Source organism: Sycon ciliatum, chromosome 2 (genome assembly GCF_964019385.1).
Source record: "Sycon ciliatum chromosome 2, ocSycCili1.1, whole genome shotgun sequence".
Taxonomy (NCBI): Eukaryota; Metazoa; Porifera; class Calcarea; order Leucosolenida; family Sycettidae; genus Sycon; species Sycon ciliatum.
This window is the reverse complement of record NC_088644.1, coordinates 39,902,004-39,929,366: the sequence shown is the minus strand read 5'-3', so window position 1 is coordinate 39,929,366 and position 27,363 is coordinate 39,902,004. Positions and strand designations below refer to the sequence as shown.

At 49.5% G+C, this 27,363-nt stretch overlaps 1 protein-coding gene across 1 annotated transcript in view; it reads left to right on the top strand.

The window, feature by feature from the left end:
• Positions 1-337: 337 nt before the first annotated feature.
• LOC135810066 (tyrosine-protein kinase transmembrane receptor Ror2-like) overlaps positions 338-27,363 on the top strand; it is a 45,872-nt gene continuing 18,846 nt past the window's right edge. The window contains exons 1-7 of the mRNA XM_065323532.1: positions 338-1,283; positions 3,806-4,014; positions 5,284-5,443; positions 6,557-6,584; positions 7,441-7,618; positions 10,837-11,065; positions 12,454-12,468. Coding sequence (XP_065179604.1) covers positions 1,196-1,283; positions 3,806-4,014; positions 5,284-5,443; positions 6,557-6,584; positions 7,441-7,618; positions 10,837-11,065; positions 12,454-12,468 — 907 coding nt within the window. The 5' untranslated portion in view covers positions 338-1,195. The remainder of the gene's footprint in view (positions 1,284-3,805; positions 4,015-5,283; positions 5,444-6,556; positions 6,585-7,440; positions 7,619-10,836; positions 11,066-12,453; positions 12,469-27,363) is intronic.

Below are 27,363 nucleotides of genomic sequence, written 5' to 3'. Positions count from 1 at the left end.
GCAGAACCGAGGAAGAAAGTAGGACTATGAGACGGAAAAAAGAAGAGCCTCCAAGTCCACGGCATCAGCGGGGTACATGGACCTGATATAAGTGCCTCCACTCCAGACTCACCAACATGGCTATGTACTCTGTAGCACGCCACCCACCGCGTAACGATGTCCTTCCCATGGTCTTTTTCATGTTCTCCCGTTTTCCCTTAATTACCGGTGGGGCAGTGTTATTGAAGTAAAACAATTTTTTTAAAAAAGAAGGAAAATTCTTTATCCACTGACGATGTTGTTCAGAACAACGAAACGTCTGGAGAAGTATCGTAAAAATTTCTATCGTTATTAAATGTTATCAAATATACCACTCTTTGGTCTAGAAAGAATACTTTTTGATATTACAATGAGAGTGAATAATCAACGGCTTGTCCACCAACTCTTTGAAAACGCGAGTGCCGGACGAAGCACAACAAGAACGGTCAACATAATGTCATTGTGCGTGGCCTGGTGCTCATATAATAATAATTATTATCATGTTGAGACAGCCAGTGCGACAGTGATACCGAGCCTGTCAAGTGTCAGCACGAAAATGGTCTACATGTCAAATGACGAGGTTCAGCTCGCTCAATGATTTTCGTCCATCGAGATGCTGTTAGCGTTAGCGGGGCACGGCGTGTACAATGTCGACACGTTCAAAATTGCCCTCTTCTTCGGAGAAAATGAGTTTCAGCCGACGGCTTGACACGCCAGTGGACACCTCGACATAAAGATATGACCGCTAATACAAACCCAAATGCTATGGTATTTGAACTGACGGCTGGGGTGACGGTTGAGTTTCTTCTGATCCGAACGTTTAGTGAGTACTTTCGCATTGTTTCACAGTACCAATAACGTTCTTGCTCAATAGGCTTCAATCCAGCCATTTTCCTGCATCACTCGTATTTTCTACCAGTTGCAACTGTTCTGTTGAGGACTCAGTACTATACTGCGATGTCGCAGCAACCTTGTCCACCGCGTGTGTCCGAAGGACTTGAAGGTGAAAGAAGAGGCGTTTCCGCGTTACGCTGAGACTGATTCATTGGTGGAACACATTCGCCGTTCGCAGTCTACAGCTGACAAGCAACTCGCTTCGCCAAATACAGCAAGAACCTACGGATATCCTAGTCCAGTCACGAACGATCCTGTGAACGACTAGCGCGCGTAACCGGCAATGGCCATGATCTCGCGGTGGAGATCAATGGAGTTGTTGCTCGCTGTAACCGCCATGCTGTTCTTGTCGTCCATGATTCAGACGAACAGTAAGAGAATTCTAATTCATATGTTTTGCTACTAAAATAATTGACACGCACAGCGGAAAGACCCCTGACTCGGCGGCAGACTCGCACCGCATTGACCTAGGCGCGTAACCCTGCCATTGATAGTCTGAAAAAGTCAACAGTGCATTCGAACTGTAACTAAAGTGGCGTCGATCTGTTGCAAGCATGATCAGACCCTACCACTATCATTGATCGCCAAGACAAAGTCCTGTTTGCAGAAACCAATCCATCAGACTTTGCCCCTCTCATCAAATTTTAGATTTAGACCTTTGTTATAATTATTCTAGCATGCTGCTTGTTTGAAATGGGCTCTTTATGTGGTCTGTCAGATGGTTTGGGTTCTCTCTTCTCTGGACAGTGATCACAGGTTTCGCCAGTCGTTTCCCTCCCCTTCCTCCCCCCCCCCCCCCTCTCCTCACACACACACAACACCAACCTCGATCTGGCGGGCCAGAGGCAGGACCGACTTGTGACGTACATGCGCCCAGCGTATTTTCCAGAGTATACACGATTACACCGCTCTTTAAAGGGGAAGTTAAGGCAAAAATCAAAATTTCACCAGTTGTAGTCTTCGGGGTGCTAAGTCGAATGGTCGTGGTCCGAGGAAGCTGAGACGCTCCCTTCCTACTTGAATCCCAATCGAACTCGCGCACTTCCACCGAAACTGGGTGACTGCGCCCTACTAGATGGGGATTTGTATGCAGAATGTCACTAAAAGCGCCATTTCGTTCTTATAAAAGCACGGATGACCGCGATTGGCCCATATGTTGTAGTCTTTTGGACGCTGATTCGACTGGTTTTGGTCCGAAAAGGCTGCGATGCAGCGTTCCTCCTTTATTCCCAATCGAACATGGTTGAACAAGCGGTCACGTGCTCCTGCGTACACCAATCACCTGGTCACCGTGCCTGCAGGGTACAACTTACTAGCCTGTTTGACCTTTTTTGGGTGCAGTCCTGTCACTCGAGTTGAACTCAAGTTGAACCTTGGTGTGAAAGTTGTCGCCTGCTGGCGTGGTGACCAGGTGATTTGGGCACCCAGGAGCACGTGACCGCTTGTTCAACCACGTTCAATTGGGAATAAAGGAGGAACGCTGCATTGCAGCCTTTTTGGACCAAAACCAGTCGACTCAGCGTCCGAAAGACTACAACATATGGGCCAATCGCGGTCATCCGTGCTTTTATAAGAACGAAATGGCGCTTTTAGTGACATTTTGCATACAAATCCCCATCTAGTAGGGCGCAGTCACCCAGTTTCGGTGGAAGTGCGCGAGTTCGATTGGGATTCAAGTAGGAAGGGAGCGTCTCAGCTTTCTCGGACCAAGACCATTCGACTCAGCACCCCGAAGACTACAACTGGTGAAAATTTAAATTTTGCCTTAACTTCCCCTTTAACCACCAGTATTTCACCCCCGAAAAGTCTTATACTAGAAAAGGCTTATACTGTTAACTGCCTAATATTCGCGACGGATTAATGTTTGCTATTTTCGCGAGAAGAGCATAACGCGAATATTAACCATCGTGAAATATAATTTCAACAGTGGGTGTATATAAGTAGCCCCTGTGCTTCGTGAACTTTTGCCATCGCAAACTCGCTGGTTCTAAGAAATCGCGAAATTTTAGTCACGCGAATATCGGGCGGTTTACAGTACTACGATGATCAAACTAACACTAACGATGGTACATAGGGTAGGTGCCTGTATTTCATGACAAAAAGTCTGGGTGCGGCTTTTACTCCAGTGCGGCTTATACTCCGAATAATACGGTACATGTACCTAAAATACTTCACAACCTGGCGAGGCTTTTTGCCTCTTTCATTCATCAATGTGGCTATCACTCCCTCCACCTGTAGCATATCAAGTTGAATTATCAACCTTAGGATAATTATACCACCACCAATCATTGTTTCATTATGTGGCCAGGGCCACTATGTGAACGCAATGGTGAATCCCGTCTCACTGATACTTCGAAGTATTATTCATCGCATTATTAAAACTATTGCCTCGGCGTTGCTTTTACGATGGTGAGTGATTCTGCACGTTGTGCATCGATCAGTACCGCAGCAACATTAGCTACCCTGTGCCTAGTAGTAGCACACAGTACATGGTGCAGCTCAGCCACGTTTCATCCCCACAGTTGATTCACGCGATATACGTCTAGAGGATACTGGATGAATGTGCATGGTGTGACAGAGTATGTACGTGTGGTTACCCACTTCTTTGTGTCTCTGTTTGCCGGCCTGGCTATGCTTTGATATGTCGTAAATACATTACAAATACTAGCCTGTCTACCAGAAGTAGTCATTGATGAATTTAGGAGAAACTTGAAACGTTTCTGTCAAAAAGAATCGGTGTCCATTGGTTGTTGATTGGTGGTGTTTCTAACTTTCTGTCAATAATTGCTATCCTGTCTCCGACTAGAATAAATACTAACCTGTCTGTGCAACCCGTCTATGTATTTGTTCTTTCGTTTGTCCGTGTGTCTTTGATCGATGCTTCACGCACTAGAATGCAGAGCACAGACTCTCAGCGACACCAACTCCACTGCTGCAACACTGTCTGCCAAATCAGCAGCGACGACTTCCACACCGTACACATCCACCACCGACCTTCCGTACCTGGAAAACATCGACTGCTTCACTGGTGATGGTTATGAGTATGTTGGAAACCGATCGCACACTACGTTCGGTCTTACCTGTCAATCATGGTCCATGAAGGTAAGTGATGTGTGTTCTAGGGGTAATGCAATAGACCCATTGCGCAATGACGTAATTTGTACCATAAACACCCTTCACAGTAGGCCTTTCCAGATTATGCGTTTGCATATTTTTGCATTTTGGGGGTCAAAATGCATTTTGTCCATTTTGACCCACTTTGGGCCAGGGAGTCGTAAAATACCGGTATTTTACGACTCCTTGCACGCAATAGATACTTCACGATCACCATGAATGATCACCAGGGAGTCGTACTCAAACTAGGGAGGTGACGCGGCACAGAAATCCGTGTCACCTCCCTAGTTTGAGTACGACTCCCTGATGATCACCATGGTGCCAAATGGCACGCGACTAGCTGTCGCCATTTTGTTACCATGGCAACGGTGGCATTTTTGTGCTTTTGGGGTAAAATTTTGCATTTTCTTTAAAAAATTTGATTTATAGGGGTTTTTCAAAACACTTTCCATTTCCATTTTAGACCAGGAAAAAACGCATAATCCGGAAAGGCCTACTTCACAGCCACCTGGGCATGGTCGTCTGGGGGTGTTGAACAGTGCATTCCCGATCCCAGCGTACTCACAAGCATTACCTATACATTCCATATTTGGCAATGCGCAATGGGTTAATTACATCGTCTCATGCAATTAAGTCATCAATTGAGATACATGTGCAATTGTGCATGCCTTGTGTGCAAAGGGGAAACAGTTTCACCAGCATTTGCTTGCCACTCAAATCTCAATACAAACCACTGTACACCGTTTGCCACTTCAGACAAATTTGCCATTCAAATCTCAATACAAGCTAGGGCAGCTTGCTACTCCATGCACACGCTGGCACTGGTACCTGTAGCCTCTTCTATACACGAATATGTGATGCCATGGCCACGATAATCACTATGCATCTCAATCACTGGGATGCCGAATGGGAGCGGGGCACAAACTTGACTGGACGCCATTGGATTTCATTGAGCAGCACTACTGTGCTTCAAGAATCATGTACACCTGCGCACGTTGTGTAGGGTGCTGGCAGGTCAGCTTGCTCACAAGCATGGCAGTGTATGGGAGACAGCATAATGGCCGAATTCACACTATACGACAGCTGGGTATGTATACGTAGAATCTGCGGGCAGGCTACTTTTTACTGCGCCCCTTACGCCCTGAATAGGACCCTGATTGGAGTGACCATGAACATAGTAGACTACACTCTGGCCTACATCTGATAATGTTGTTTGTGTTCTTTTGTTGTTTTCATCGTCTTTTGGTGTAATTTTAGGATGCTCAAGATGCTAATCCTACATTTTCGCCCGGAGATCCTGGCCCGGGTGATTTCTGCCGCAACCCGAAGACCAACCCGGACCTTAAACGAGTGCGGCCGTGGTGTTTCACAGCAAGCGGTCTGTCATTCTGGCAGTACTGCGATGTGCCACGATGCGGTAAGATCGACAAGAAGATTGTGGACAGATGCTATAATAGCATACCTGCCAAATATCCAGATTTTTTTCGGGAATATCCCGCAATTTTGGATGAACTCCCGCGATCCCGAAATTCCTGTCGATTATCCCGAAATTCACTGTACAAGAAACAAGCTTGATATTGTACTTGGAGCACTTCAAATGACTTGTCACAGGCCAGTAATTGTCCTTATTGATCCCGGACCGCCATAGCCTGCAGTACCAGTGGATCTCCTAGTGCTCCTTCCATGAGCAGTCTCTGAAAAACCTCCATTTTTGAGTCTTGAACATGTGTAAGTGTGATCCGATGATCACCATCAATCATCTATTATCGAAATGTTGGTGCCATCAAAAGTTGAAAAAGGATTTTTTTGGTAAAAATATGACATATCCCGAAAAACCAAGGCAAATCCCGGGATTTTGCCATGGCGATCCAGAAAAAGCACTCTCAGTACTTGGCAGGTATGTAATAGCTGATATCAAGAGTGCATAACTCCCAAGAGTGTGCAACTTCCTGAATAACCTCTATACATTGCGGATGGCAGAACTTCACACCATGTGACGTGGATCAAAAAGGTACGCTGGCAAACAGTGCAAAGTGACCACAAGAGAGTTGAACCCAAAGCAGGGTTGCATACAAACCTGTATCTATCATGTACAGGGTGCAAAAGGATGTCACGGTACGGGTTTGTCACGTGATGTAAAGTTCTGCCGCCGCAGACCCCATGCCTGGAGCCGCACACTCTAGGGGGTATGTACTCTTGCTCCTCTAGTGTTTGATTTCCATGGCAGGACTGGCAGAAGCAGGTTTCGATTGGTCCGGCCATACCATAGTCCGATCCAAACTTCCAGGTTGCTGCTACACATGACCCTTCCTCAGTCACCAACATATGTGGTGGTGGCCAAAATAGTCCGGCTACGGCCTGATCGATCAGGCCGGTTCCACCTCCCCTGCATAGGAGTCTATGCGCAGGGTGATAAGTATTGTGTTCTGACACAGCTGTTTTTCTTGCCAAGTAATTGATCTTGGCTATCTCACTCCGACTCAGTTTTTGTATGACTTTGTTACTCTCTGTCTTCTCTTGTGCTGGCTAGGTGAGACAAAAAGCCAGTTGAAACCAAGGTAAGGTGTCGACATTGCTAATTGTGTACACACAAAAACCTGAGAAGGATATGCTAAGAACAGGTCATCATTGCCTATGATTGTATCAGGTTTTGTACAAGTGTGAAAGTCTGAGGTAGCTTCTAGAACAAATTGACTGTTCTTTGCCATCTTGTTGAACCACAATGTCAATGGAGCAGGCCATACATTGAACACCGTTGTGTTTGAGGATCGCTACCACTATCCTCTTGAACTGAGCAGTTCCATACATGGCAGAGAATACGTGATCTCTTGTGTTTTCTATCTGTTATCAGTCCCGTGAACTATTGTAGTGCTAATGGAGAGAGTGTATTAAAGTGGGAGTCTAAACCAGGGAATCTGTTCGTATACTCTGGATATACCGGTACATGTAATGTTTTCCACGCACATCATGACCGGATGCTGATACTGCAGCTTGGCTTCGGGTTGAACATTTTCAGTTGGGTCCTGGGATGGATACTTTGATTCTGCCATGATCCTCTTTCTGCACCTTGTCATTACCCACATTCCGTAGTGTGGTGAGCCCATAAGCGGATCATTTCCAAGTCTACACAGAGCCTGGGAGCTCAGAAAAAGGGTCGGCCTTTGGGCAGTTTGATCGCAAATCGAGTTTTCTTTGCAAGATATTTAATCCCCCCCCCCCGCCGCCCCCAACCTCCTGTCCCAGGGACACCCACGTGACCATTAATTTGTTGGCAGTGAGCAAATAACTGTACCGCTGTGCATCTGTAACGGTCTGTGTGTCTATGTATGCATGTGTGCTGGTGTGATTGGGCATGCATATTTATTGTGTGTTCCACTATGAATACATGCATACATGTGTGTGTGTGTATGAAAGTGGACACTGCGAACAGCTAACACCGGCATCAAGGCAGTGCAACATTGCATACGGAAAAGGAGCATCTGTTTTCATAGGCGATGGTACGAGCCTGCGTGGAGTCAGCAACTTGGTACAATTGCTGTACACGTACTCCGAGAACGCGTTCTTCCGGCAAGCTTGCTTGGATCTAGCTAATGTATGTAGTGTTTGTGCTGTTGTGTAGTGTCTGTGCTATTGTGTAGTGTTTGTGCTGTTGTGTAGTGTCTGTGCTATTGTGTAGTGTTTGTGCTGTTGTGTAGTGTTTGTGCTGTTGCCATGGGCTATGTGTATGCACATGTGTTGCTAGGGGTTACTTGCATGTGTTGCCAGTGTTGCAAAAGAAGGACCCACTAACTGGATTCGAACCCAGCACCCCTTTCCTCCCCGGGCGGGCCAGTGCAGGCTACCGATTAAGCTACCGGGGATCACACGCATCCGTGGGTCCTTCTGGCTACAGTAGGGGCTACTTGCATGTGTTGCTAGGGTTACTTGCATGTGTTGCTAGGGTTACTTGCATGTGTTGCTAGGGTTACTTGCATGTGTTGCTAGGGTTACTTGCATGTGTTGCTAGGGTTACTTGCATGTGTTGCTAGGGTTACTTGCATGTGTTGCTAGGGTTACTTGCATGTGTTGCTAGGGTTACTTCCACCCCTCTGAAGGGTTTGTTGGTGTGAATTTGCTTGAGCTGGGCAATTATTTTCTTCATTCCTGTTGATGTTTAGCAGCATGAGTCGAGAGTATATTTTACTTTTAGTGTGCAAGGTGGCATTAGTTTCCACAGTAGAATTGAATCACACATTCATGCGAGGAATGGAGACAAATTATTATTATTATTACTATTTTCACTAGTGAAAAGAATTCGGGTGGACACACCCATTCCCATAGCGCTGCATATCACATCCGAACCAGTTCCGTTATTTTACAACGTTTCGGCACTTGGCCATCGTCAGGTAATAACAATGAATACCGTGGAAGCCACACAAGAGCAGTATATACGCAGAGTGTAGCGCCAAAAAAGATGCGAATTATGTCACCTAGTATGACAGAGAGAGAGAAAAGGCGCAACTAGCACATCACGGAGGAGAAGCAGCAATTTTCACTAGTTTGAGGGAAAGAGACAAACGGGAAAAGTCTGAAGAAAAAATTGACTGTCACCACCAGGACACGAACCAGGGACCCTCGCTTGTAGCTAGCGATGCTCTAACCACTGAGCTATGGTGTAGTCGTCATCCCAGCAGAGACTGTTCAACATTTTCTTCAGACTTCGTAACTCACACTTCCTGTGAATCCACACAGGCGGGTGGGACGCAGCCCTCACTGTACCCACACACTTCACGTACACTCTAGCACGCGGGGAGCCCCAAGTCATAAAATCTTCACTAGTTTGAGGGAAAGAGACAAACGGGAAAAGTCTGAAGAAAAAATTATTACTATTATAATAGCTATAAAGAGAACAAATTCTGCTGTCATCGCCACACTACAACAAAGTCATGAAGGTTTACCAAAATCGATTTTCTTGTCACAATCATCAGTGGAAAGCCGTGACTGAAGAGTAACCATGCTGAATCAATGATTAATATACATTCAATAATGTGTTACGAGAACAAAACAAAGTGCTAAAATAGAATGAGGGAAGGTGAGACAATAGAAGTGAAGTGAGAGCTAAGTGCAACAGGGGTGAGGAACTAATTACAACGCTAGAACTGTGTATTGATACAAACAATCATGCTGTGCACCTACGAAAACAATCTTAACGCAACTACATGTTTCTTCTGCTTACAAAGATCAGGCTTATGCAAACGAATACAAACAGCCTCAAGTACTTTCAACTGACTAGCGTACCGTGCACGGCAAAGAACAGAAAAACTAAAATCATCATACACCTGCAGACACTTAGGGTGAGACAACAGATGAAGAAAAACGGCAGACTTCGTACGATCACAATCACCATCCGATTCCTCGTCTCCACCAACCGCAACCTCGTCCTCCGTCTCATCTTCCAACTCGTCCTCAGTGTCGTCCCCCGTGTCATTCTCCTCATCCACACCGATCGATCCCAGGCTCGCTTCATGTTGCTTAACCTCTGTTCGTTGACTCCTCCTTTGATCTTGATGGTAATTTGTTACCATTGTTGTTGTTATTGTTGTTGTTCCTGTTGTTGTTAAATCTTCTGTTCCAACAACACGATCAACATTCAAAGACCTAGACGATCAACGGCTAATTATTCAATGAATTATTACAGTACTGGATGTCAAGCACCGGCGAAGACACTGGGAACAGAAGATTTAACAACAACAGGAACAACAACAATAACAACAACAATGGTAACAAACTACCATCAAGATCAAAGGAGGAGTCAACGAACAGAGGTAAAGCAACATGAAGCGAGCCTGGGACCGATCGGTGTGGATGAGGAGAATGACACGGGGGACGACACTGAGGACGAGTTGGAAGATGAGACGGAGGACGAGGTTGCGGTTGGTGGAGACGAGGAATCGGATGGTGATTGTGATCGTACGAAGTCTGCCGTTTTTCTTCATCTGTTGTCTCACCCTAAGTGTCTGCAGGTGTATGATGATTTTAGTTTTTCTGTTCTTTGTCGTGCACGGTACGCTAGTCAGTTGAAAGTACTTGAGGCTGTTTGTATTCGTTTGCATAAGCCTGATCTTTGTAAGCAGAAGAAACATGTAGTTGCGTTAAGATTGTTTTCGTAGGTGCACAGCATGATTGTTTGTCTCAATACACAGTTCTAGCGTTGTAATTAGTTCCTCACCCCTGTTGCACTTAGCTCTCACTTCACTTCTATTGTCTCACCTTCCCTCATTCTATTTTAGCACTTTGTTTTGTTCTCGTAACACATTATTGAATGTATATTAATCATTGATTCAGCATGGTTACTCTTCAGTCACGGCTTTCCACTGATGATTGTGACAAGAAAATCGATTTCGGTAAACCTTCATGACTTTGTTGTAGTGTGGCGATGACAGCAGAATTTGTTCTCTTTATAGCTATTATAAAATTGTTGTCTCCACGTCGATTATTACTATTATTATTATAATTATGCTTGTTCGCGTTGACATCACCAAGCAAGCTTGGCTAGCCTTCGTATAAGCCAAATGAACAGAAGAAAAGAGGAACGAGCGAAGCCGATGAGGAGCACACTCGCATGCAACTGCAGAATAGGCAAAAAGGAATAAATAAGGACCATCCTAAAAACACACGAAATGTCAGCTATTTACTTCAACAACGTTAAATATAGACAAAGACAAAGACAAAGGCCTTGCTTTTCTAGTGTTGAGAAGAATGTGTGTGTGCATGTGCATGTGTGTATGTCTGCTAATGCACCACTGCACATGTTCACTTTCCACTGTACAGCACGCTCTCTGCGCCATATACATGCCGAAGTGCGATAATGACTCACTGCCGTTGCGTCTGTGCCGCGAGGACTGCGAGACACTGGTTTCAGTGTGTCCGCTCGAGTGGGGACAGAGCATCTCCAGCTCTGAGTCACTCAATGACCTGAACGTGGTGCTGCCAAAGTGCGAAGAGCTGCCGTCCGCTCACAATCCAACAGGGTACGACCGGTGTATGTTGCAAAACTATGGTAAGTGCGGGAGTTGAGCATTTTCACTTTGCTTTAAAAATATGCCAACAGGTATAGACGTAGATAGAAGCTGGTGAGATTGTTGGTCTTTGACTATTTTGCCACCCCTAGTAGATCCACCTGACTCCCTCCTTCCAACCCAACAAGTATTTTAATTTCGATAAAAAACAATTCCATGACTCTAATTCCTCAATACTCAATTGGTGAAATCCAAAGCGATTCAATATAAAAACCAAAATACAACGAGCGCGGTGCTGCACAACTCACGGACAGGGAAACCCTCCCCTCCTAATCGCCAACTCACGTAGCATGTGAACTGGACGATGACAGGCCGACCGAGCTCCCCCCCCCCCCCCCCCCCCCAACACACAATACAGCGGAATGTAACAGCGCAAACATAAAAGCATTAAACTGGTGATGTAGGCTGCGGCTTGCATCAAATATTCTCTCCTGTACTCATGCCATCACACTGTTCCACTACACCAGCACATGTATATACATGTACATGGAGACTGACTTCAGGGTTAGGGTTAGTGTGCCTTTGTGGACTGGCTTCACATCTTTGTCATGTGACTAAATTTGTAGAAAGTGATGATGGCATGTAGACAGTGGAACTGACATGGCCGACATCACGTGACCCATAGATGGATGGGCTGGCCGTGGAGTTGGAACCAACATGGCTGAGCCTGTCCTGTATGGTCATGTGGTAGAGGTTAAACCACTCAATTTATACTAGATGGTCAGGTTACGTACATACATGTACATGTATGTACAGGGCCGGCGCCACTGGTGCGGCCGGCATGGCCATGGCCGTACCAATGTCCCAAAAGGTCCGTCCATGTGGAACGTCCAAAACCGGGGAGAAAAAGTTTCGATGTATGATTTTGTACAGGAAATCGTAAAAAACGGATTACCCTGTCCTCAGGAACATTCTTCACAGTGAACTACACGTATCATAAATGCACAATCTGAAACTAGTGTATTCTGCATTGGCATATCAGACTTGCAAGTTGTATACAGGGGCTAGGAGATGCACCGAAATGTGCCCAGAGTGCAAGATTTGCCTTCTAAATTCCTAAAAAATTGCCCCAGGCCCCCTTCAACAGGGCACTTGGCCGCACCGCTCCGTGGGAGCTGCCTCCGGCCCTGATGTGTAGTGATCAGTTGATACGTGCATGGTCTGGTCTAGTACTATTTGTTGCCTTCACCTGCCGCTGTAAGAGTGCTCTCTCTCTCTCTCTCTCTCTCTCTCTCTCTCTCTCTCTCTCTCTCTCTCTCTCTCTCTCTCTCTCTCTCTCTCTCTCTCTCTCTCTCTCTCATGTGCTCATCTCCTCCTGCCTCATACCATCTCATGTGATCTGGCAATCACGTGACATTATCTGACGCAGTGCTGAACCAGACAGGTGAGTGAACATGCTGAACCTGTGTAAAACAAACACTGCACTTCACTGCATTTCTCGTTAATCCATGGTGGGGATGGATCTGGGGACACACGTGAGCCCGGACACCATATAGCCAAGGATGGTTAAAAGCGACGGTGCAAACGAATCAAAAGTAGTTAGAATTATTTGGAACATTTCTCTGAAATGAATTTCAATGGCGGAGTATTCGGTTGCAGTTCCCATGTTTCTGGACCTGGGTCAAAACATCTGCAGTGCATGTGCATGTACGGTGTAGAATAGCGTAAGTACCTGTGAGTCAGTTCATCAGACAAGGCGTTAGTGTAGCCAAGCACTCGGCCCATAGTGTCACTCAGACGCGCATACACGCCAACGTCTGTGTTGGACAGCCATATCTGGTCTTGTCCATACCACTTCTAGCTCCAGATACAGTAAAACCTGGCTTAAGCAACCACCCCACGGTGCAAGCAAAAGCGGTCGGCTTACACCAGGTTTTACTATGCTTTCGTAAATTGATGAAATGTGCTGATTTACGAACTTAGCGACGTGCTCCTCGTGTGCTCCGGATGGCAGTCGTGAGTCAGTCAAGTGTCAAGTTCGGCAGGAAGTGTGTGTTCCACGTAGGAACATCCAACTTGTGATGATCTAGTCTGCAAATTTCAAAATTCTTCCAAATTGTTGGTACCTTACCGAGGAGCACCGCCAAGGGTGTAATACCAACCGAAAGTACCTTCCGATGTCCCTGGCCCGGATGTCTACCTGATGTAGTGATTCGTGCACATACGCTGAAACAGAGAGGACTCTCAGGAAACTGAACGAGGAGACCGTCTGCTCCACAAGATCAGCCGTGCTTGGTCCCCTGGGCAGATGCTTGGTCCCCTGGGCAGATGCTTGGTCCCCTGGGCAGATGCTTGGTCCCCTGGGCAGATGCTTGGTCCCCTGGGCAGATGCTTGGTCCCGTGGGCAGATGCTTGGTCCCCTGGGCAGATGCTTGGTCCCCTGGGCAGATGCTTGGTCCCCTGGGCAGATGCTTGGTCCCCTGGGCAGATGCTTGGTCCCCTGGGCTGATGGCTATCACAGACCGTACCTGTACATACATGTATCATAACAGCGTCGGAACTTATCCCGCCGGTGCTCGTTTACTACTTCAAACGCCCTATTTTCCGGAACATAAGCTGCACTTTAAATACCAGTGATTCGCCCCTAACAATTCAGTGCAGCTTATACCACGATGGCTAAATTACTGGTGATGAACAGGGTAGTACTGTGTGACGAAAGATCTGGGTGCGGCTTATACTCGGGAAAATCCGATAGGTTAGCTCACAGAGTAGCAGATCATCTGTTGGAACTGACTCCCCATGATCACAAGGAGTGCAGTTTAGCATCACAGTTTCAGATTATCCGGCTTCCTTGTCCATCTGTATGTTCTTGTTTGGAAGACTATGTGTGCGTTTAACACTGATTGCGAGCTTTGTACACTCTACAACGTTGGAGACTTCTATACATGGACACGATGTAGACTATAGTGCAGAGTACAGTGCAGAGTACAGTGCAGAGTACAGTGCAGAGCCCCCCGAGTCAGCTGGTATTACTACGGCCACAGGAGCAAAGGATCATCATAATAGTGGCCCCGCTGACCCGCGCACACCGTACAGCCCAGTGTCCAGCTCTCAACAGCTGGCGTGGGATATGCTAGATGTCGAAGTCGACACACCCACAAATACATGTAGTCTACCACCGTTTACAGCAGCGGAAGGGTCGTTGAACCTTGAGAGACTGGACGCCACAGACACCCGTCAAGTGGTAGCGGCCGCCTATGAGGAGACCGTCCACTGCGCAGCAAACCTGTTCGATGTGCCACTCGGCACAATTGGATCGAAATTTGTTAACCTATTAACATCGCTGTACAAGAGTTTCTGGTGAACGCGGTGCCGCGGAAGGAATCGCCATCAAAGCAGCCATGATGGCAACCCAACTCCTGCTCCAGCGGCCGCACAGGTGTTTGGACCAGAGCGAACACCGGAGGCTCCTGCAGAATCGCTTGGCCTGTGGGAAGACGGAGACCTGAACCAACTAGTCCTGGAAGCTCGCACGATCCAAGACCAGATCAGAGCAGCTTCCAAGCACTCCAGCAACCAAGCACCATGATAGCGCCAGGCACTTTGCTAACCTTGTCACCTCTGGAAACCTGAGTGTGACCGCGCGCACCCTCTCAGCTGACCACTGCCATGGTGTGCACAGCCTTGACTCAATGGTAGGAACGGAGACTGTCCGGGACATCCTGAAGGCAAAGCACCCTAACGCTGGACCCATCAGTGCAACGGCAGTGACATTTGGTAGACCTCCAGACGCCCCGCACCCTGTGCGCTTCGCTTCCATCAACAGAGACGCAATAAGGAAGGCAGCCCTCCACACTCAGGGCTCAGCAGGGCCATCTGGCATGGATGCAGGCGGATGGAGACGGATTTGCACCTCTTTCAGCAAATCATCTGATGCTCTTTGCGATGCACTTGCCTCCACAGCCCGACGGATCGCTTCGTCATACGTAGACCCCGTAGCACTGGAGGCCTATGTTGCCTGTCAACTGATCGCATTGGATAAGCAGCCTGGAGTCTGACCTATTGGTGTTGGAGAGATTGTACGCCGCATCATCGGAAAGGCCATCCTCTCCACAGTTGGTGAGGCCATTGAGAATGCCGCGGGATGCATCCAGTTGTGTGGAGGGCAAGAGTCAGGCATAGAGGCTGCCATCTACGCCATGCGAACCGCCTAAGACCAGAACGATGTGGAGGGAGTCCTGTTTGCAGATGCATCCAATGCGTTTAACTCGCTCAACAGACAGGTACGCCTTCAGAATATCCGTCATCTCTGTCCGGAAATCGCGCCGGCTCTCATCAACATGTATCGCTCACCGGCGGCTCTCTACATGGATGGTGAGGCCATCATGTCAGTTGAAGGTACCACCCAGGGCGACCCATTGGCCATGGCAATGTACGCGTTGGGCACCATCCCGCTGATCCGAGTCGCTGCCGAGAGTGACGCCCTGCAAAGCTGGTATGCTGATGATGCCAACGCAGCAGGGAAGATCCGCCGCCTCCGAGCCTGGTGGGACATCATCGAGCGGAGAGGTCCAGAGTTTGGCTATCACCTTAACGCAGCCAAGTCGGTTCTTCTTGTTAAGCCCGAATGCGCTGAAGCTGCACGGGCAATCTTCGCCGACACCGATATCGTCATCAAGCCGGACGGCAACCGACACCTTGGAGCCGCCCTTGGATCACCCGAGTATAGGGCCTCCTTTGCTTTCGCGAAGGTGAAGGCATGGCAAGAGGAGATCCGGGAGTTGTCCACCGTGGCCTCCACCCAGCCACAAGCAGCTTACGCAGTGTACACCAACGTTCTCCGGCACAAGTGGTCATTCATCGCCCGCACAATGCCAGGAGTTGCCCCGCACCTCGAACAGCTGGAGTCCACCATCTCCGAGTCGTTAATTCCCGCTCTTCTTGGTCGTCCCCAGCCCGGAGAGACGGAACGCCAAGTTCTCGCACTCCCAAGCCGCTACGGAGGCATGGGGATTGTCTCCCCAGTATCTCTTGTGAACCAGTTTCCTTCCTCACTTACCATCACCGAGAGCTTAGTTCAGCGCATTTTGAACCAGGATACACCGCCACAGGAGGAGGCGGACAACACCAGGGCAGCCAAAGCTAAAGCCAGGGCAGACGCCAGAAAGACGGAGCAGCGTCATGCCAAGGAGATGTACGATGGCGTGGATGGAGACCTGCAGAGGTCCATGGATCTTGCGGCCAAAAAGGGTGCGTCGAACTGGCTCACCTGTCGACCACTCAAGCAGCATGGGTTCTCGCTACACAAGGGCGTGTTTCGAGATGCTGTCTGCCTCCGCTGCGGGTGGACTCCGCCCCACCTCCCCCAGAGCTGTGCCTGTGGAGCTGCCTTCACTGTCCCGCACGCCTTGTCTTGCCCAGTAGGTGGCTATCCGTCTCTGCGGCACAACGAGCTGCGGGACTTGACCGCTACCATGCTCACATCAGCAGCTCATGATATCAGCATTGAGCCACGCCTTCAGCCGTTATCTGGTGAGAATTTTCATCACCGGACGGCTATCCGTGAGGATGGTGCCAGGCTGGATGTTGCTGCCAGCGGGGTGTGGGGTGGCCGGTTTGAGCGAGCTTTCTTTGATATTCGGGTGTTCAACCCTCATGCTCTTTCGAACTCGGTCCACTCCATTCCCGCCGCATACGCAAAGCATGAGCGTGAGAAGCGTCGGCATTATGAGGAGCGTGTTCGTGAGGTGGAGCATGCCACCTTCGTTCCCCTCCTATTCAGTGCCACCGGAGGCCAAGGCAAGGCGGCAACTGCCCTTTACAAGCGGCTCGGACTGATCATCAGCGACAAGAAGAATGAGCCTTACTCCATCACAATGGCATGGATCAGATGCAGGTTGGGGTTTGCCCTTCTTCGCTCGGCCATTATGGTCCTCCGAGGACACCGGTCCCGGAGCAGAGTTGCAGTAGCTCAACCATCATCGACCGAACTGGTGGCTGCTGAGTGCAATTTGCATTTCTGAACTGTGGCATGTGCGTAGCACTCAAACCGGTGAACATGTGCGCACCGCACTGCACTGACTGTCTTTAATGCTTTGTAGCTCCTCATTGTTTTTTTTGTTTTTGTTTTTTACCAGGCGTGGGCCATCCCCTGATGTCATAGGTGCCAACTGTATACATGTACTGCTGCATGTACATGTCCAATAAAAGTGTCTTTCTGTATAAAAAAAATAAAAAAAGAGTTCAGTGCAGAGTACAGTGCAGAGTACAGTGCAGAGTTTTTTTTTAGGGACAAGCCTTGAGCCTCTTGTACGGGCAAAATAACACATTTTGTGAAGAATCAACACAATTACATAAAACGAATCATCAGATACAGTAATGATTATACAGAGTCTGTCACTCAGGAGGATCACTGCAGGTTCACTGGATGCGTGCCAGCTCCGCCGCCACTAGCACAGCAGGGGACTCAGGCACGGCAGGAGCAAACATGCTCCTTGATCCACGCAGGCACATAGCACCACAACGCACCAGGGCAAACCCAAGGCGGCAGCTCAGCAAGGAGATAATCTGCCCGTATGGCTCCTTACTCTTCTCAGCCAGGAGAGAGGCGATCCGCGTGAAAAGGGCATTGGCATGCTTGCCATAGCCACCTGAGGCAGACAGCACAACGGGCACGAAGGAGGCATGCTCAACTTCGCGTACTCGCTCTTCGTACTTCCGGCGCTTTTCCTGTTCATGGCGTCTGTAGCTAGCACCGAGGGAGGTGGCACGATTCGAAGACGCAAAAGGGTTGAACACCCGTACATCAATAAAGATGCGCTCGAATCGGCCACCCCACACACCACTAGCCGCAACGTCCAGCCGAGCTTGCTCCTCCGTGACAGCTGTGCGTTGGCGGAAGGCCTCTCCGGTGACAGGCTGGAGGTGGGGTTCTACTATCACGTTGTGAGCGACCTGCCTTAGAGCTCTGGCGGTGATGTCCCTCACCTCGTTATGTCGCAGCGTCGGGAAGCCACCAAACGGGCACGACAGGGCGTGACTCACATTCAGCGGCTTACTGCACACGCAGAGGCTTGGGAGCCGAGGAGGTGTCCAGCCGTACCGGAGGCACAGGCCATCCCGGAAATCTCCCTTGCTGAGTGTGAAACCATGGCGGCTGAGGGGGCGGCAGGTCAGCCAGCTGGGTGCACCCTTTTCTGAGGCCAGGTCGAGAACAGGGGCCAGCTCCCGGTGATCCGAGCGAAGGGCGTCAGCCATAGACTTGGACGCGCTCCGCTTCTCGGCCCGAACCGTCGCCTTGACCGTCCGGAGCTGAGTCAGAGAGTCGCCAAGAGACGACTCCTGCTCCAGCAGGCGAGACACGAGGCTAGCCGTGATCCTTCGGGATCAGGTGTACTGTTCAGCCACTGAACAAGGGTCTGCCATACCCAGTCCCCCAAGCCGGCAAGGCAGAGAGAGTAGGGAGCGAACAGTTGTCCCAGGTGGAGCCTGACCCGTGATGGCTGGGATGAGCCGACCGCTGATTGCGTGTTCCAGCGGTTCAAGCAGGGACGGCGGGATGGAGGAAGTCCGGCAGAGGAAGGACCACTTGTTTTGCAGGCCCTGTGTGAAGGCGGAGTAGGCGGCCTGTGGCTGCGATGCAGCGATGGTCGTGAGCTGCGCAACTTCCTCACACCAGGTGGCGACCTTGGACTGGACAAATTGTTCTACTTGTATAAACTCATCCGTGCCCAAAGGTGCACCAAGGTGGCGGCAACCATCACACGTGACCTGCACACCGGTCCCCTCGAACATCTCGATAGCAGCTACGTACCTGGAGGGCTTGACCAGAAGGAGTGACTTCTGGGCATTGCAGTGGTAGCCATACCCGGGACCGTGGCTGACGAGATTGTCCCACCATTGGCGAACAGGCGTTAGCTTGCCACCGGCTGCAGCATTGTCCGCATACCAGCCCTGTTTCTCACCAGGCACTGCAACTTTCTTGATGAGCGGGATGACTCCAAACGCGTATACGGGCATGGCCACAGGGTCACCCTGAGTGGTACCCTCGCACGATAGCAAGCACTCTCCATCAACGAATAGGCGGGATGGTTGGCGGTAGGTGTTGATTACAGCTGGCGCTATAGAGGGACAGAGGTGACGGATGTTCTGTAGGCAGGCTTCACGGTTAAGCCGGTTGAAGGCGTTCGAAGCGTCGGCGAGCAATATGGCATCCGCATCCTCCTCACGGTAGACATCTTGCATTGCATGGATGGCAGCTTCAATGCCGCACTCCTGACCGGCACACAGTTGAAGGGTGCCCGCTGCATCTTGGATATCTCTCCCAGTGACAGTGAGGATGGCTTTGCCGACAATGCGCCTGGCCACTTCGCTGTTACCAATGGGTCGAACACCCGGCGACTTGTCAAGGGCTATTAGTCTGCATGCGACGAACGCCTCCAGTGTCGCTGGGTTGACGTATGTGGTAGCAATGCGACGAGCGCATGTCGCAAGCGAGTCACACAGCTCATCCGATGCTTCGGAGAACGCGGTGCTCATGCGCCGCCATCCATCAGCGTCCACGCCCGATGGCCCAGCCGCGCCGTGGGTGTGCAGGGCGGCCCGGCGGATAACGTCACGGGTCAGGCTTGAGAACATCACACTGTGGGCTGAACAGGTGGCTCACCCGTGAGCAGAGACTCTGCATCAGCCGGCTCCCCTGCCGGATGTTTGCTGATAAGAGTGGTATCAGTGCCGGCAGTGGTGTCTAGGCTGAGAACTCCTTTGCAGCCACCACTTGATAGCTGACGGAGGGCGGATGGTAGTTTGCCGGAGGACACATTAGCGGCGAACGCCCTTGCCAGGTCAGGGGGGGGGGGGGGTCGATCGGGCGGCTGGCTGGTGCCTGTCCTGGACCTGCTTCTGGATGGTGGTTGACTCGCGGAGCAGTTCCGGCAGGCTTGCTGTTCGCCAAAGTTCTAGGCGTCTCCTTAGGTGTTCCTGTGGAGACGGCTTGGTATGGTTGCCCTCCGGGTTCTGTAACATCAGCTGTGGGAAGACCATCGCCGCCTTGAGTTCGACATCTCCTGAGGCCGAGGCACTGCCAAAGCTGTGGAAGAAGGCACTCCGCTGGGAGATGAACGAGCGACCGACGGTGCCCTGGGGAACTGGGAACAGGTTGGGGCGGAAGTGGACGACAACCTCATACGCCTCAACGATTGCTGTCACAGAGTCTTCCCCTGTCAGTTCTCCAAGTCGGAATGCGGTGTGGTCCAGTGATGGGAAGACTGGTAGGTCGGGGACCTCTGCAGCGTCCGCAGATCCAACTGGGCCCCCAGTGGCTGTTGCGTCTGTGTCGAAGTTGGGAGTGCTAGAGGGTTGGCTTTCACCGGCATCCAGTGTGGCCAATAGGTACAGTGCAGAGTACAGTGCAGAGTACAGTGCAGAGTACAGTGCAGAGTACAGTGCTGGTGTATGGATATCAAAAGCATGCCTAAACAATCAGAATACTCTAGTAGTATTGTTAGTACTGTCAGACCTCGCTTAACCGCACACATTCGTTTTCCACAAAAATATCCGGATAGGCGAGGGAACCGGATAACTGAACACACATGCTGTACATGCATGTGGCACATCAAAAGGAGTGGCATCGTACATACATGTATATGGGTCCTATGCAGAACAACTAGCGTGCACAATATGTAAAACAAGCGAGAAAAATGACAAGTACATGCAACTGAGTGCTCTCCACATGCATGCAGCAGGTCAAGGACCTCGTTTGCTTTTACAACTCCCTGATTCTAGCTTCTGAAAGCCACGTGCAACCGGATGCGACGAAGCTTTTTGTACATATTTCGACCAGTTTGTACACAAAATCATGCACTGGTATGCGGATCGCGAGGTCCGGTTATGTTGTATGCGTAACGTATGATGCACATCGGTAACCAGCGATTTTCTTCCGGATGGCGAGGGATCCGGATAAACGAGGACCAGATAAGCGAGGTCTGACTGTACTGTGGTTCTAAGTACGCCCCCCCCCCCCCCCCCCCCCCCTGGGCCCCCAGCTCTTGACCAGTGGTAAGAGCCTTACATGTACAAGTATAGAGGTTAGTATGTGAATGATGTAATGGGGTGATTAAGCAGATTTTCTACTGGGCACTAAGTATGCAGCGTGAATCAGTGGATATCCTAATGGGTGCTAAGTCTGCAGCGTGAGTCACTAGTGCAAATGCAGCGCTCTGCCGCAAGCCGGCTTCGCCGCCAAAGCATCTCAACTGATGATGTAATCTCCCCACCTCTATTACATGTGTGTTGTAAGAGCACTACCCTGTGTAGTACTTTAAAGTACATTTACTGAGCATGTACTGAGCATGTGTATTTGCTCAGGTAAGCAAGTGCATGTACTGAGCATGTACTGAGCATGTGTATTTGCTCAGGTAAGCAAGTGCATGTACTGAGCATGTACTGAGCATGTGTATTTGCTCAGGTAAGCAAGTGCATGTACTGAGCATGTACTGAGCATGTGTATTTGCTCAGGTAAGCAAGTGCATGCACCGTGATGTATCTATGGAGTGCAGTTGTCCTATGCTAGAATGCTAGGCTACAAGATCAGAATGATCTGGGATTGAATATTGTCCCCTAGGACCCCAAATAGCTGTGCTACTTGTGCAAAGGTTAATGACAATGTACAGGGTATGAATAGCAATTATTTTTTGCTGCTTGTTTGGGGTGCCCTCAGCCTCAGTCATCTAATACACTGCAGTACAATGTCATTGTTTTCCAGCAAGCCCCACTTTATCTGGTCTTGAGTAGGGCCTAGGCCGGGAGCCTGGTGCAGCCGCCGGGTAGGGATCCCTGCTCTTGAGGTCACTATAAAGAGTATGTATGGAGCTATTGCACTGGTACATGGTGGGGCTGGTGGAAGGATTGTGCTGCAGCAGGATACACTTCATGGACTCAAACTTGTCAAAGGACTTGGGTGTGGGGGAGAGGTTAGGGTATGAATGCAGGAGGGTCTGGAACGGGTGCAGTGTGGGGATCATCATGGTCGGCAGGGAACTGCAGGACACCGCTAGCACCACTACTGCCATGTCTACCTACATATATGAGTATGCGGCCGCCTGCAGATGCAGGGTATACGGTAGTAGGCAAGTGTGTGCTTAGAATCCAGCACATGCACAAGAGTGTGATTGTGTGAAGCAACCATTATGAATTATTTTCCAAGTGGGCAATATCCTTGCACAACCGTTGAAGGTAGCTAGCCCTTGTGGTAGTACAGTGGTCCCAAACTGGGCCAAAGTCATAATGGCTGTACCAGCTAATCAGTACTTTGTGGATAATGGTGTGAGTACAGGTGCCTGATCCCTGAATGACCTGTTCACTGGCTCACATAGCCAGCCAACGGTTTGACACTGGTGCTGTGGACTACCACAGGAAGAGCTGAGAATGGAAGCCACTTGCCATACAACCTGCAAATAGGGAGGCATGCTGGTGTTTGCGGCCAGCCTGCAGGCAGCTGTTCCTGAATTAATTTGTTGCACTTTGAGAACTTCTGTTCAGATTGCACGCAGAGCAGCAACTTAGTGGGCCATGGGACATTGTACACAATGACATCATGCCATTATCAAGCTTGATTGCACAAGTCATAGTTTGTGACTCGACTGGAGTGGGCATTAAAGAATTCCAATGGAAAAAAATCGTGGGAAGCAAGGTGTTTTCTTTGTGAACACACCACACCTGAATATTCAAACATGAAAGAAATGGAATTTTGTATGGGCTGAGTTACTTATTGCTACGGGGCATCTACTGGTAAAGGCAAACATACATGCGTGTTTCGACGCAGGTTAGTTTTAAATGCACCCCGTAAATTGGTGTAAATCTTGTAGTTATTGGCAATTGTTTCAAATGCGAAGGCACACCACCAACATACCTACATGTAGATGTAAGGCGGAGAGAGTGTTGTGGCAGGTGAGTGGCCAAACCAAGTCGGAAGTCTGTTTCGAAAGGACAGGATAGGATATTTTTTATTCATTAGTATGCCTTCTTTGCAACCCCAGCTGGAAAGGCATACTCGTGATGATGTTTCTCTTATCGGAAACAAACCGGTGCACCGCATTCTACCACCCCATAGTATCTAGTTTTTAAAGACGCTTTTCAGCTCGGCTGCACTACTGGCTCAGCCATGCAGTTAGTAAAGTCACCATGACATTATCTACAGCATCATTATAATGCATGGTCCGTCCGTCCATGCCACATCCTCACATGCCCACAGAGCTGGTGAACAAATGTCTATATTCATTTTAGATGTTTCTCTCTCTAATCGAATAAGAGTGATCTTTTAGGGACGCAAAAAAATATAAACAGATAAAGATGGATTGTACTGATGATAGATTCGGCCGCTGCCAAGCGGGTAAAGGTTGTCTTGTTTGGCAATGGGATAGTTGTCCATGTAGAGGAAAAATAATAGTCATTTTGTCATTTCTATTTTAAAAAACGGCTGTGAAAATTTTAATAGTGTTCGGGGACATGATGCATTTGGCTTTATCAAGGCCATTCAAGGTTTGTCCAAAGGGGATCTCTCAAGACGGCAATACAAAAAAACTTGCAATTTTATCACACTGCATTGGAACTAGACATCAAGGCTGGGGATAGTCTCAACATTCGGAAATGTCAACATAGAGAATTGAGGAAGGTACAATGCCAGTAGTGGTACAGTGTACCTACCTGTGAATTCAGTGCACTGTCAGTCATCCTGGTGATGGGATACCATTTTGTTGGATGTTTGAACAAGGCTGGTGTTCTTAGGTCTTGTTCCAAGACTGGGGAATACCATCCCAGATTGCGAACGTGTTACTGAGTGTGACTGTATAGTAGGAGACAGACTGTTCCAAGATAATCGATATGCTGCGCACACACAGCTGAGGAAACCGGCTGCCTGGTGCTTCACCCAGCTCCAGGTGATGATTCCCTGATTACAGCAGGCAGTGTGCCGCGTGGAACATGTTAGACCACAGTGATGCTGCCATGCACAGCTTGAATGAGGGACAGCAGGACAGCAGCAGCATCGCATACACGGGTAAAGGTACAGCGACGGCCACAGCGGTTTCACCACATTCTGGAACTTTACTTGGAAGGAACTGCGCATTCCATCAAGAATGCAAACAAACACACGCGCGCGCCTCCGATGGAGCGGTGATAGCGCGCAAGAACTCAAGGCGAAATGCTGACAGAGAAAATCGCACACCTAGCAGGTTCCCCAGGTCTGTAGAATCGAGCGATGTGAGTGCACTCAGAGACGACGTGCCAGAGCGTACAGCATCGCCCCATCATCCCAGAAAGACAAGGGTTACACACCAAACCCTGGTCTCGCTCCACTGCGCAATCAGGACGCTACTAGCGTTAGCGAGGGAGCGAGCACGATTGTTTCAATGAAAACTGAACGAGTGTGGACTCCATGTCACGACGATAATGCGACATCAGCCCTGACAACATCGTAACACCATCACTAACAAATCACAGGGCATCGACTACATTGACAAATCAACACCAACAAGAAACAACCGTTTAGCTGCTACGCATCCACCACATCCACATCGCTAGCGCTGCGCACACGCTTCAAGCTTGGCGCATCGTCCGAACACACCTCACCTGTTGTGGATTCGTCCCCAAGTGCAGAGTCTCCTCTGGAGCGTTTGCGACTGGGACTGGTTGGCGGTGAGGGTGCCGTCCCACAGGATATCGCCGCAGGTTCATTGGCCGTGCTCTTCCTTCCCGAGCTAGAAGAACCGTCAGCGCTCGACATCGATGATGCATCGCCGCTGTGTGCGCTGGTATCGTCCTGGTTGAACCCCGTAGCGTACGCCGGCTGATCTGCAGTTGACGTGTTACCGTTCACTTGATGATCTTCACTTGGCGACTGATGATTTGCATGAGCTTGTTGATCAGCATCGGAAAAGAAAACAGTGTCCACACTCACGCCACTGTCCGTGCTGCCCAGGCGTCCGCGACTTTCCCGCTCACGATGGTGCGGATCAGGCAGGACGCGAAGGTCGATGCTCCGTAATCTTCCGTCAATATCGGCCACATCGTGCGCGCTGTCGGTAGTGTGGCGGAACGAGCTGCGGCACAAATTGTTTTTATCAGGTGATGCCACTGATGACACTGCTTCTGTTTGCGCGGGGCTGGCCTCACTTGAAAGCGGGTCACTGCCAGTAGCAGTCGAACAACTAACCCGATCTCGTTTCACATCATCGCCACTGCCGTGCTGGCAATCTTTACTTGCTGCCGCCGCACACGACACCACCTCGCACGATGTAGCAACACACACACACTGAGCCACAGACGTTGACGAACCTTCTTCAACAAATCCATGTTCACCACCGTCATCACTGAATGGCGATAGGGAGGGCGCAGAGGAAACAGTCACAGGGGTAGGCGGTAGGAGCAAATTATTTTCTTTCACCTCCAGGCCACCAGTGCTGTCAGCCGCTACGGCGACACGCTGTTGACCGTCTAACTGCACGCTAACGTTTTCACTAGCGACGTTCGCTGTGCTCGACGACGGCGCCGTGTTGTTGGGAATAGTGTCGCTACCTGCTGGTGCTGTGGTAGGAAGAACCTCAGCTGGAGGCGCAGCTCTTGAAACCTGTGTTAGTGCACGATTGAGCACACCGCTTAGCAGGAGGTTGCGGAGAAGTCTAGGTCCTTGTCCTCGTGCGGCGCTCGTTTGCAGCTGGCCCAGCTTGAAAAGACTGATGTGAAGAATGGCGTTGGGGTTCTCCGCTAATCCTAAGCGGAACGTCGTCGGAGCTATGCGAGATGTTCTCGGAGATTGCCTCCGCCATCTGGGTAGTTGATGTGGCACTGCCATCGCACAATTACAAGCTAGCGTGCCAGGTAGAACAGCAGCGGCGTTCTGCTACAGCAACCGCTAGCACCACACAGGTTTGTACACGGAGAGAGACCAACTGCACGAGCGCTCGCTATAGTGTTCTTGTCATTATCCTTCGCACAAAGAAATGAAAAGTTCTTCTCCGACGACGACAAACGACAGCAGTGAAATGACTGCACACCCACACGAAACTCAGAGAAAAATGACCCTGATGAAATTTATGACGCCGTGCGTACAGAATATGTGACACAGACGGGGACTAGAAAAATATTTCGTTGAGTGCGTTGTTGTATGCCGACATGTAGATTCTACATGTCCTCGACGATACTCGATTGTGCATCTACGCGAGGCCCTGCATATGCGCATGCAGTAGTAGTAGTAATCATGGTAATGGCGCGTGCAGGTCTCACGTCCCCAGCTTTGCTCGCGCGCATGCAGTCACGGTGTGGTCGAGCGCTACCGGTCATCAGGCGCGGCGATAGATAGAGCTACTCTAGAGCTCTACTACTATACTACTACTACTAGCCTCTAGTCTAGACTAGAGCCAGATGATTGGCAGGATTCAGCAGGCGCCTACATAAGTCATAACCTTGACCAGTCCAAAAACTGTGCACGACACTCAACAGCACAGACAGTTGTAGTGGGAACTGCAGTACATGTACTAGTGCCAGAAGAACCATCTCTGAGTCTGAGACCTACTACAGTACAGTCTACACTCTACAGACTGTCAGCTCAGTACAGCTGGAGACAGCGCACAGCAGCAGATTGGTATGAATGGATGGTGAATCAGATGAGGAGTGGACTGGTCTGCGACTCTGTGACACTGCTGCTGTCCGCTATTTATATGGGGGGGGGGGGGGTGGATTTGTTTGTGCAGTTCCAACAGCTGACCCCTACCGGCCTACGTTGGTATTACTGTGCATGTATGTACAGTGGAAAACCAGATAGCAGACTTCGCAAGTCGCACTGACACTACTAAACGGAGCAACACGGATTGTTGTGGCATGGACTGATGGAGGATTATAATTGCTACATGCACATGTACAAGGCCAGTATAAACATGGTATTCTTTGCAGATGCAGGAAAGAAGTGTGTGGTTTACTTTGAGGTTTAACAAGGCGCACTAGTATACTTATGCAGTCCATAACGGCAGCACCACTGCACTGAGTCCATAACGGCAGCACGGCAGCACCACTACTGCAAGTATAGTAACTTTTTATAGTTATCCAATAAAGGCAAACTTCTCACCATTTGGGGTCCATGTTGTCTTGAATCAGTAGTAGTAGTATTAGTAGTACTCAGTACTAGTAGTAGACAGACATCAGGCATACAGTGTACGTGTACGTGTACATGACCTGGTGACCACATGCGTAGAACATGGAACAGTGGAGCTGGACCCAGGTAGGAGTCATAGCGACGCAAGGACTGCTAGTAGTAGTGGTAGATGATTGTACTCAGGAGACTTCAGCA